At 27.6% G+C, this 12,239-nt stretch overlaps 1 protein-coding gene across 1 annotated transcript in view; it reads right to left on the bottom strand.

The window, feature by feature from the left end:
• Nucleotides 1–1,224, bottom strand: part of LOC117168074 (39S ribosomal protein L2, mitochondrial) — a 7,344-nt gene extending 6,120 nt beyond the window's left edge. The window contains exon 1 of the mRNA XM_033353436.1: nucleotides 969–1,224. Within this exon, the coding sequence (XP_033209327.1) occupies nucleotides 969–1,197 (229 nt within the window). The 5' untranslated portion in view covers nucleotides 1,198–1,224. The remainder of the gene's footprint in view (nucleotides 1–968) is intronic.
• Nucleotides 1,225–12,239: the final 11,015 nt, after the last annotated feature.

Below are 12,239 nucleotides of genomic sequence, written 5' to 3'. Positions count from 1 at the left end.
GAACTATATGCCTAATTGATATTTGAAAAGATGTCGAAAATTAAAAATAGGACAAAACTTTGTTTTCAATTTAAATTCTATTTGGATTCAATTACACGCAGAAAATTACTTCAAAAATAAATTATGAGAAGTACATAATTGATTTTGAACTATCATTAAATATACCGTGTATCGAATATGAGGCATCTCAGTTCTTGATTAAAATACGGCGCTTATGGAATAAGCTTTTTTAAATTAAAAATAAAATTATTGGGATAAATTATATTATATTAACTTCAATTCGCATTAAAAAATATGAATGAATTTGCATTTATTCTTTAAAAAATTCTAATAGTTATTAATGATAAATCAATTTTGCCAGCAACACAATACCAATTTTTGGTATGTAATTTCAAACGTGGAATTCAAAAAAGATCAAATTCAAATTGAAGAAAAAAAGGTTGATCAATTTTTAATTTTCAACACATTTTAGTGTCAAAAAGGTACTTTCATAACTTCTTTCTGAATATGGTTCTACATATATATAAAAAAATTGGTAACTGTAAGAATTTATTTTTTTATCGAATTTATGCGTAAACTAAATTTTTCCCACTTAAAAACGTTTGCGAAGGTAAAAGATAATAATAAATTTCGAAAAAAATTTAACAGTATATTCAGCTTGTAAAGAGATAACAATTTTTTGCTATTGGAAATTGATCGCACGAAAATCACTTTTTTCGCCCTACCCTACTGTGCATAGTCCACTTAAAAAAATTGAAAATCTTGTTCAAATACTTTTTCTGTACATGTACGACATGTTGCAAAGGGCAGACAATTCTGGTCTCTGGACAAGACATTTTGTAGGTTAGGTTGAGCAATTCTCGAACTCCTCTACCACTGTTATACACATTATAATGTTTAATAATTGCCGAAGTATGTAATGTAAAAGGTTATAATATAGAATTCAAAGTAATGAAAATTAGAATGACCTGTTACAGGATCTCTGCCAGCGAGATTTGTTACTTCAAGAGGTTGGACGGTGTATTTGTCTTTGAAGTGCACAATTCGTCGAAAGGCTCTTCCTCGTCCGGGGTCTGGTAGTTCTAAAGGCCGCCATACTTTGGATCCTTTACGTTTTTCAGTGGCATAAGCTGCCCTTAATTTTTGTGTATTAGAAATTGGTGAGAAAACAACACGTCGTAACAAGGCGACAGCCATTTTTCTGGAGGACCCGGGCCCGGCGACCCATTCCAATTTTCAGAAACGAGGACTCGATAAGTTAGGAATCTGTTATCGTAACAATTAAAATCCTTACCTACCGAAATATCTTGAGTTTTCAAGTAAAGCTTCCAAAACATGCCGGCAGAGAGCCTTACTTGTCCTTTCCAGGATTTAAAAAAATGTATGTCATGTACCAAGATGTTATCAGAGATGAGGTGGGAGATTGCTTATGCCGTGTATTTGATTTCGACCGACTTACCGCAGCGCGCCCTGTTTGTCTTAGCCTTCCGGGAACTAAAATTAAAGGTCCAAAAGCGCGCCCTGTTTGCCTTATCGTTATTTTTCGGGAACTAAAATGAAAGGTGGCTTACCTGTTACTCACTTGGTAAGACAGGGTACAATTTGATAAAGTCGGTAGAGAAGATCGGAGTTGGTAACCATTATAATTATATATAATAAAATAATAAATTAAGATAAATGTATCAAATCTACTCCTTTAAAATTAATTATTTAACTAACCTTTGGCTTTAATGATTTTTTCAACTAGAAAATGTTATCATAATAAAGATAATTTTTTATTTATTATCTTGAGTTCTTAGAATAATATAATTATTAATTAATTTATAATTAATACTGTGAATAATTATACCTAATTATTTTGATCTATGTTATTTGAATTTAAATTCATTATTGTGTTTTTAAAGATAAGGAGTTTATATAATAATAATTAGAGTAGGCTTTTCAATTCAATAGATTCTATATTAGGAGCTATTCAATATCAATATTATTAATATTTTACATAATTTTCATTGTTTATATATAATTAGAATCGTAGACTAAAATTCTACTTCTTTCGCTTCAGCTGAAAGAAAATCTGAATTAGTAGTTACCATTTTTATTTTTTATCGAAAGTTTAATAATAATTGATATAACTATTATTTTTCGCGGAAATTTTCCTGAATATCGATACGATAAATTATTAATACTAATTTGAACAGATTTCTACCTAAGATTTCAAATGTGATATTATATTTATAGTTAATTAAGTGGTTAATAATTACTAATATTTCATTAAATAATAAATCTTTAACTTTGACCAATTTTTAATTGTAAAATTGTAATCGCTTCGAATTAAAAATTATTTTTCAATTACATTATTCAACTTTGATCACTCTGAATTAGCCTAATTTTAAAAATTGAAGTTGGTCATTTTTTCAGAGATTCTGATACAAAAATCGTTTAATATATGTATTTTTCTTAAATTTCAAGCAAATTCAGTTAGAACTTAGTCAATATCGTAAAAGAATTTTAAATCTTAGTATTTAGTATGTACATACGAATAGGAGATAAATACTGCCTTGATTTGGAAAAACGCCGTTAACTGCATTTTGGATAAGGCCCTTGAGCCGCCTACCGTTGATTGCTTCAGGTGACTTTATCCGATTTGCAGTTAACGGTGTTCTTCCAAAGCACGGCAAAATAGGCATGTCGTTGCCGGATCTAAATAACGAGCGGGCTGTTCTACATAGATCTTGGATTGCTAAACCTCTATTGCTTTTACAAACCAACATGTTCAACTCCCCCTTGTAACTTATGATCAATCCCCGCGCCCAAGTTAGGTAGCATGTGGCTGTCCCCTCCTAATCCTATGTCCATCAGAGGCGGTGGAGCCTTGCCAAGGGGACACAGGGGCCAATGCCTCCGATAGAAATCGACCTGGGACGGCCAAAGTCTTGATTTGCCTACTCGTAAATAAAATGCTTAAACCAAAGATAATAATATCTTTGCTTAAACTCATCCGATCGTAGGATATAGTAACCTTTTAATTCATTCTTGCTTTGTTTAATCTTTGAAATCTATCTGGAATCTATGTGGAATAATAGAAGCCTTACCGAATTCGTTTATATTTATCCGAAACCTTTGCGAAATATTTGAAATTTTTGTACGCAGTCTTCAGAAAATCTTTGAGATATTATTGCAACCTTTGTTAATTCTTCGTGAAATTTTCGCGAAATAACTTTTTTAAATCTATTCAAAATGTTAAAAATTTTTAAGAATTCTGAAAACTTTGTGAAATAATAGAAGTCTTTGTAAAGTAATGGAAATATCTGTTAAATCTTCTAAACATATCCTAAATCTTTCGGAAATGTTTGAAATCTTTGTAAAATCATTAGGATGTCATTGGAATTATTTGCTCAATCTTTGAAATTTATTTTGAATCTTTGCGAAATATTTGTAAGCTTTGTGAAATCTTTAAATTCATTGGGAAATCATTGAAAATTTTGTGAAATCTTTCTAAAATCTTAGTGAATTCTCTCAAAATCTTTGCAAAATCATTAGGCAATTATTGAAATCTTTGGTTCAATCTTTGAAATCTATCTGAACTCTTTCTGAAATATTCGAACTCTTCGGGAAATCATTTAATTCTTTGTGAAATACTGATAAATTCTCTAAAAACCATTGTGAGATATTTGAAAGGTATCTGAAATCTTTCAAATCTATCTGAAATCCCGGCGAAATCTTTGTAATCTTTGAAAACTTTGGGAAATCATTGACATTTTTGTAAATTGTTTAAAAGTCTTCGCAAATTATTTGAAATAGTTTTGAAATATTCGGTGATATTTGTTAAATTAATAAAACCTTAATGAAATCTTTTTAAAATGATTTAAGTCTTTATTCAGCCTTGTAAATCGACCCGAAATCTTTGAAATCTTAATTGTCGAAAAATAGAAGACTTTATAAAATCTTTTAAATCTATGCGAAGTCTTTGCGAAACCTGTGAAATTGTTCCGATTTCTATGTCATTTAACCGTTCTTTTAATAATGTCATTTTAAGTTTTAATAATGTCAGTTTTTAATAATGCCATTATAAGTCAAAATCAATTGGACTTAAATAAGTTAGTGCACATTTTTGAATGGACATACTTTGACGTGCTATATCATTAACCATTTTTATTAAAATCATATGGTAATTATTACATCAAGAATGTAAAGCTTCATTAAGAAATTGGAATTAGCTACTTTTAAATGAAATAGTAACTCTTTGTACCATAAAAAATAATTAAGAGTGTCTCCTTGTCAGCTTCTAAAAATCTCAGAGATTTGTAATAGAGCGCAATAATTTTCATGACAAATAAATAATAAAATTGAGGAATTTTAAAGTTTCTATTAGCTATTCGTTTTTTGTTATAAACGTTTATTTTTGTTTTTAAATGTTAATGGACTTTTAAGACTCTTAAAAAAGCTAGTTCTTCGAAAACGGCATGGACTCTATAAATATAAACCATCCTAAATTTGTAACATGCCAAAGGCGTAAAACACATCGGTATTTCGCAAGTAAATAGTCGCTAGCACATCTGGAGCACGGTGGGACGACCCCTTGTAAGATTCGACAAGTTTACGCCTGTTGCGTAGAAAATATTTGGGACTCAAATTTGTAATGCAGCTAGCCGATTCATCTTTTGGGAAACTATCCTTTGAAACAGTCAGGCCTGAGGTTGTAAAAAGTAGAAATATAGGCAGGAAGTCTCTAGGAGTCTAGGACTCTCGGTAGATTACTGGGGATGAGTATTCCATTATGGGGGGGGGGGGGGCTTCAATATTTATTTCTGTTCTTATCGATTTTTCTTAACACGTTTATTATGATTTACAGAAGATGTTCTTTTCAAAGGAAACTTTTTAATGAACATACAATTGTTTATAATTTGCCAGTTATTATTCTGATTATTAAAATGTGAATTCATCCAACAATGTACTTATAATATTTTTGAAATATTAATGAAGCGTAAAAAATGCATTTTTAAGGTATTTCGCGATGAAGGTAAAACGAAATTCTTCTATCTGAATTTGATCCGAATTTTCTACAGAATTTCATTTATCACGTTTTTTACTTCAAGGTTTAGATAAATGTAACGTTAATGTGCATAATGAAATTAAGAAAAATTCAAGATCTGGCATACAAAATTGTATTTATTCAAGCGAGACGTGTACGCAACAGTATTTTAAATTATATTTGACATGCACAAAAGAAACTTAATTGTCAATTAGATGTCAAACACAATCGTAAAAATGCCCAAACTATTAATTTGCTCATGAAAGTAGTGTAAATAATAAATCTTAAAAATGCAATTATTATAATTAATGGGAAAGATGTTCTTAATTAAATTTATAAAAAACTGACCCTATTCGTTTGAAAAATAGCTAATTTCTGAAATTGTTATGAAAGTTTTTCAAATAATTAACCATTCTTGTAGATTTAACAAATACCTTGGGGAAGAGTCATAGCAAAGACAATCTTAGTTCAGATCTTTGAATGGATAATTGAAAAAGCTATTACTGATCTTGAGACTAAATTTGGACCAACAGGTACCAAGTTGCCACCTTTCCAGAAACCTGAAAACACAGGTCGAGGAAGGCAGGGTGTAAAATCGCATGCTCCCTCCCCCTCAACCATGGCGCTCTGTGCAACCGCACGGCTTGCACGCCCCAAAATTCGGCCCTTATTTTAAATGAAATAATTGAAATTAAAAAGTTTAAAATTGCATTGTATAAAATAAAAATAAATAAAAAGTCGAAGCTTTTGAACGGTTACAGTTGTAGAGCTCTGCATTTTCATATTGAATACTGAATTAAAACATTTAAAAACATTGAAACATTCAATTTAGTTTTCGTTTGCAAATTCTCCAATTTTAATTGCTTCATATTGAAAATTATCTATTTTAAAAAAATTTCAACTTAACATTTTCCAATTTTGAAATTTTTGAACCAGTTTCTGATTTGACTTTGAGGTGGACATGAAAACTTGAATAATTCTTGATTAACTTTCGTGCTAAATTATCCCTTCAAAATATGAATAGGAAATTTTTTATTTTTCTATTAAATATACCTATTTTCAAACAAGCGTCTTGTCTCTTATATCTTATTTCAAAATGTAAACATGGAAAAATTTGAAACAATTTTTTTAATTTAAATAATGAAATCTAATAGAAAATTTAAAAATATTTCAAAACATTTGAAAATTTTTCAAACAAAAGACACATTGGTAGATAGTAAGGCACTTGACTTAAGTTAGCAACATTTTTTTAAATGTTACAAAAATATATATAATTTTAAAAGATATTTATGAGTAAAAGTTCAACATATCTTTTAAATTAAATCCAATTTTTCCAAATATTTAGCAGAGCGATTTTCATTTGATCGTGGTTTACCTGCTCGACGTACCCTCTTTGGTCGACTTTCCTTTACGTCGCGTCGGTGCGACTGACCGAGAGCGCTGTGTCGAGCATTGCCTGCAGGGGGCCCTTTTGCCCTCATGAGGAATAAAACACGGGACATAACATTTTTATAATTTTGTAATCAGCATTTTAAAAATATTATATTCGAAACGTATGTTTATTTGCGATTCCAACTATATGTTAATTGCAATGAAAAGATTAAAATTAGAATAAGTTGTCGCAGACATGCTTATTGTTATTTTTCAGCAATTCCCGTCGTCGTTTTCAAAGAAATAATTATTAATATACAATTTTAATATTTAATATGACTTTTAAAATAATTTTTAATTGTTTAAACAAATGTAAATTATTTAAACAATCATTTATTCCCCACAAATTTTAAAAATGATCTTATTTTCTTAATGAAATGCAATATTTTGTCATTCTTTAAAGTAGTAAATTTGTCTAAAAACATTACGTAATTATTTGAACAATTAATAATTGTTTATTTTGAAAAGTTTTTCATTTGAGCCACAGATGTCCAATTTTATTCAAATTGGTATCATATGCTACTTTCTGTTGAATAATTATATAATTTTGACACATTTTTCAATTTTTGTTGTTGAAAATATTAATTTTTTAAAACTGGCAATTCAGCTACTCCATTTATTCCATTCTTGTTTATTTGTCAATTCATTCATACCCAGTATCTTACAACAGAAATAGACCATAAAAGGAGGAAAATTTCCAAAACTTATTAGGTTCAACCAGGTGTACGGACTATAGGCAAAGATATATACGGTTCTTACTTAACTCCAGAAGATTTCTTTCTAGGTTTTCCCCGCAAGTAATGGAGGGGTCCAAACTTAAAAGGCCTTGCATAAATATGGGTCATATATATCTCAAATTTATGACGATGTTGTAGAACCGTTTGCAGTTTAATATTTAGGAATTTGCAATCGTGTATGTTACATTAAAATATTTAGTACTTATATTACTGTTTTCTTTTATTTTATTTGAATAACTGTACACTTTAAGGTAGTATTTTGTGTGTATATATTAGTTATATTTTCTAAAATATGTGATTCTAATTTCAAGGCAAAAGAGCCATCAATCATTTAAATCGTACAATTAAAAATAATGTTGAAATCTCAAAATTCTTTATAAAATGGACAAATTGGCTTTATCCTCTGCTTGATTTTATACAGAATTTTGAATTTTGATAGCATTCAACATTTTAAAGAGAAAAATGTTTAGCTCTGTCATAATTAAAATAAATTAAACTTATCAGTCATTAAAAAATAGGTGAACATAAAACTTTTTCCGGTAATGTATTAAAATTATAAGTCATAATTTATGATTTATTGCATATAAATAGCTATGTAACGATATAATATTTAAAATTTTAATTTTAAAAATAATTAGTTTTCATTATATAACTACTCACTAATAATTGTGAATCATTAGAATAATTATATAATAAACACTTAATATTCGAGTGGTAAATAAATATGCAGTACATCATTTACATTTATGGTAACTCCTGTGATTGTAACTGCGGTGGTAACTCATTTTTCAAATTCTCTAACTTCAGCAATTACCGACGCGGAACGTCTGAAAAATACCGAAACTGCGAAGTAACTCCGAGGAGTTGACCCACAAACCAAGAGGACGTTTTTAGCAGTCGGATTTTGACGGAGTCTCTTATTCCATTACATGAGCAATCTCCCACTCTCTGATATAATAAACGTAGATGCGGTGCGAGCTTCGTTACCCGCCATAAATATAGACGGCGCGACCGGCGAAAAAAGTCACTTCCCCTCTACCCATGGCTCCCCATAGATAGCACCGATCGATATAGTTTGCCAAGAGCCACTTGGAGCGCTGTAAGCAACTCTCGGCACACCTTTGAGGCGCACTGATGGTAACTTAGCTTGGACAAGAACCATTTAAATTAAAATTAAATTGCCAATTACAGCGTTTTTACATTTCATAACAAACGTAAAATATCCACGCTTTGTAAAACATGGTTATTTTAATAGATACCAGAGAAAAAATTAAATGTATAATTTATATTGATGTTTTATTTATTTTGTAATATTTCTAAAGTTATTTGATTATTTCCAAAGGTATCTTTGTTATTTCTCATCTTTTTATATTCTGTTATGAGTTACAATTGATATACTTTACAATATTATATTTTTATTGAAACAGATAAAACTTTTAGTTCAATATCGATACATAGTTATTTAATATTATTGAGTGTGTATTTTTATATTTGTATAGTTTGCAATTTCTATAGATATTTTAGTCTATTCGACTAATGGATTTCCCGCATGAATTTTAAAATTGATTAATTATTACGTTCCGGTAACCGACAATTGACTTGAATGGCAGAGTAATAATAAGTTAATAAATCTATAACTGCTCTCTGGGTCAAACCTGTATTTAGTGTTAGGACTTCTTTACTTTAAATCAGAAAACTGTGAACCCTCAGAGCAAAGGCTAACAAAAATATATTTTTAAAAATAAAAAACTTGGGTAAATTTATTTGCTTATAAGAACGATTTGGTGAACATGCCCGTTGAAATGTGATTTTTTTGGGCCGCAAATTAATTAAAATTTGTATTCCAATACTTTAAAATATAAGTCTAAACAATGAAATCATTTGGAAATCTATATCTTTCAAATTCATGAATTTGTAATTATAACTTAAAGATTTAAATTTAAAAATTTATAAATAAAAATTACAAAAGTTTGATTTTTTAAAATTGAAAATTCATTAATTTTCATGATATGCATGTCAAATTTCATGAATTAGGAAGATTTCGAATTATGAATTCTTGACTTTTAATCTTCAAAATCATGACAATTTATATGAATTTTTATTTTTTTATTTAAATAATTTAAATTAAAAATTTGTTAGATTTAAATTAATTGATTAAAATTTATTTACTAATTGAATTGTTATTTTTTTATTTATACATCTTTCAAAATTCAAGAGTTGCTGATTGTAAATATTCTAAATTGAAGAGTATTAAATTGCAGATTGTTAAAATTCAAGAATTTTCCATTATAAGCCTTCAAAATTGAACTATTCAAAAAAAGTTTCATATTATACCTTTAAAATATAAATCTTGAAAATTGCAAAATTTGAAATTCCAAATCTTCAACATTTCAAATCACGGCCCTACTCAAAGTACAGATATAAAATTTGTAAAATTTTACGTCTGAACATGAAAAACGGTTTTACGAGTGTTTCTGCCTGTCTGTATGCATGTTTGTTTTCGAGTATGATAACTTTTGAAAAAATAATATATTATATTGGCATTTGGTATACTCTGTAAGTGTCAGAAACTGAAGATCGAATTCATTGGCTATTTTGGGTGAAAATTAAAAAAGTTACAGAATTGTCAAAATTTCTGAGACAATTTTTTTCCAGATATAACAATTCCACGTAAGACTATTCGTAATAATTGGAAATTCGAACAATTTATCATACAAGATTATGATACCAACTTTACCACCTTAAAAAGATCGAAAAGTTTTTTATCAATTACTCTTTGATACTTTTTGTCACTAATGTCGTAACATTTCGAAAATCTGAACATTTTCTTCGAGACATTCTATAAGCACACATAAGGAGAATACATACATTAAGAATACATAATAAGGAGTAAATGAAAACAAATTCACGAATTTGAAAAAGTTTCGATGAAACCAGACATAGTCAAGGATTTTCAGAAATCACGAATTAAAATTTACCTATAAAGCACGAAGCTTCAAAATGGTTTAAAATTTCAAAATTCCCGACAGTTTAAAATATTATTGAATTAAAAAATTCCCGACATAAAATTGTAGAATTACACAAAAAACTAAATTAGAAAATTCCAGCATCTAAACAATAAATGAAACCATTTTCTTCAATAAATATTTATTCATTAAAAATACAATAATGAAATATTTTGATCATAGAAATTTTTTTTAATGTTTAAAATGAATTAAATTATTGTTTGAATTAAAAATAACAATAATGTTATAAAAATGACATAATACAAAAATATATTAGAACTGATTTATCTTGAAGTATCTTTTTATTAAATAAGTAATTTAATTGTTAAGAAATTTTTTATAATTTTTTAAAATATTATGCATATTTTCAATAAAATTTTTTATGCAGAAATATGTATATGTTGTCAATTATTTTAATTTCGAATTCGAACAATGATTTAAAACAAATTTGAACATGAAAATAATTTTCTTTGATGTCAATATTTTATTTTTTTATTTTTTTAAATACTAGTTTGGATATTTTATAATTCGGCAATTTTTTGTCGTCAATTTCTAATTTCGATAACATTATAAACTGTCGGAAATTGTATTATTTGGGAATTTTTCAAATCGGAATTCTTCTATTTCGACAATCTTATAATTTCGGGAATTTTATTTTTCGTTAATTTTATAGTATCGGAAATTTTATTTTGTAGAATTTTTCAGTTGTATCATATTTTGATACCTTTTGTTGAAACTACGCAGTCTTTCAAAATAGTAAGTCTAATTTTACTTTTGAAATCGTCAAAAAACTCTATTAATTTTTTAATTATTTGAAATTTTTCAGAACAATTAAATATTTTTTGAAATGAAAATTCTTTTAAAAATTGTCTCGTAATCTTTCCAAATTTTGTGAAATATTTTTAAACAACCTCTCAAAATTATTCAATACACTGAATAGTACAAATATAAAATGTCTTTAACTATTAAGGCTTGAAATATTTTCGAAATTTCGATTAGCCCTTTATGGAACATAGTAACATCAACAAAACAAACCTCTTTTTTTAAAATGTTAAATAGCTGTTTACTTTATCACGAAATCATAAACAAAAAATTAGATTGTATAATTTGGTTTCTTTTCACTTCCTTCTACTCCAAAATAGTTATTAGAGGGAAGAAAATTGTTTCTTATATATGCAAAAAGTATTTAAAACAGTTTTTAAACAACTTAAAAAAAAGTTAAGAGGTTTAAATTGTTGAATATACAATAGAAATGCTCTAAATAGGAAATGATATTCAACTTTTTCATGGTTGACCTAAAACTATTCAATTTTTAAGGTTATAAATTACTAATATGAAAAATAAGTAAAATATTCTTATTAATTTTTATTTGTAACAGGTTGGCACTAGAACGGAAATTGACCGGGAATTTTGTGAGGCTGGGAAAAATAAGCAAATGGCAGTGAACTAATTTTTTGACCGGGAAACTTATGAAGTTTTAGAAAACAAATTGGTCCAAGTTTGCTTTTAACAGTTTTTCAAACAATTTACTTGTAACGAAAATCGTTAAAATTTAAACCATAAGCCAGCATTTTGAAAATATAAACTTTAACGTTAAAATTCAAGTTGTTGAATTGTAGACCTAAAAATAATTTTTTTACCGTTATTATTTAAAATTAAGCAACATATATTTATAGTTTCTTTTATTATAAAACTGAGAAATTTCTAATTGGAATCATATATTAAGCTTGAAAAATTTGAAAATTGACTGCCGGATGAGATTGTCCATTTTTTTTGTACTTCTAGGGACGACTGAAAAATCCCGAAAAATAACATTCTTGACACTGTGTAATTCCGGCATAATAAAATTAAAAAATTAAATTTCCGAATAAAACAATTTCTGAAGCGTTTTTGATATTACCGAATTTAAAAATTCCCGAATAAGAAGATTTCATAATTATAAAATATCATAAATGGAACATTGTTTAATTATACAATTGTAGAATTTAACAAATTTATTCTTAATAAATCTGATTTATTTATTAAAAATACGAT

This window comes from Belonocnema kinseyi, chromosome 2 (genome assembly GCF_010883055.1).
Source record: "Belonocnema kinseyi isolate 2016_QV_RU_SX_M_011 chromosome 2, B_treatae_v1, whole genome shotgun sequence".
In the NCBI taxonomy this organism is placed as follows: Eukaryota; Metazoa; Arthropoda; class Insecta; order Hymenoptera; family Cynipidae; genus Belonocnema; species Belonocnema kinseyi.
Note: the sequence above shows the minus strand (reverse complement) of the source record. Positions and strands in the feature narration are given on the sequence as shown.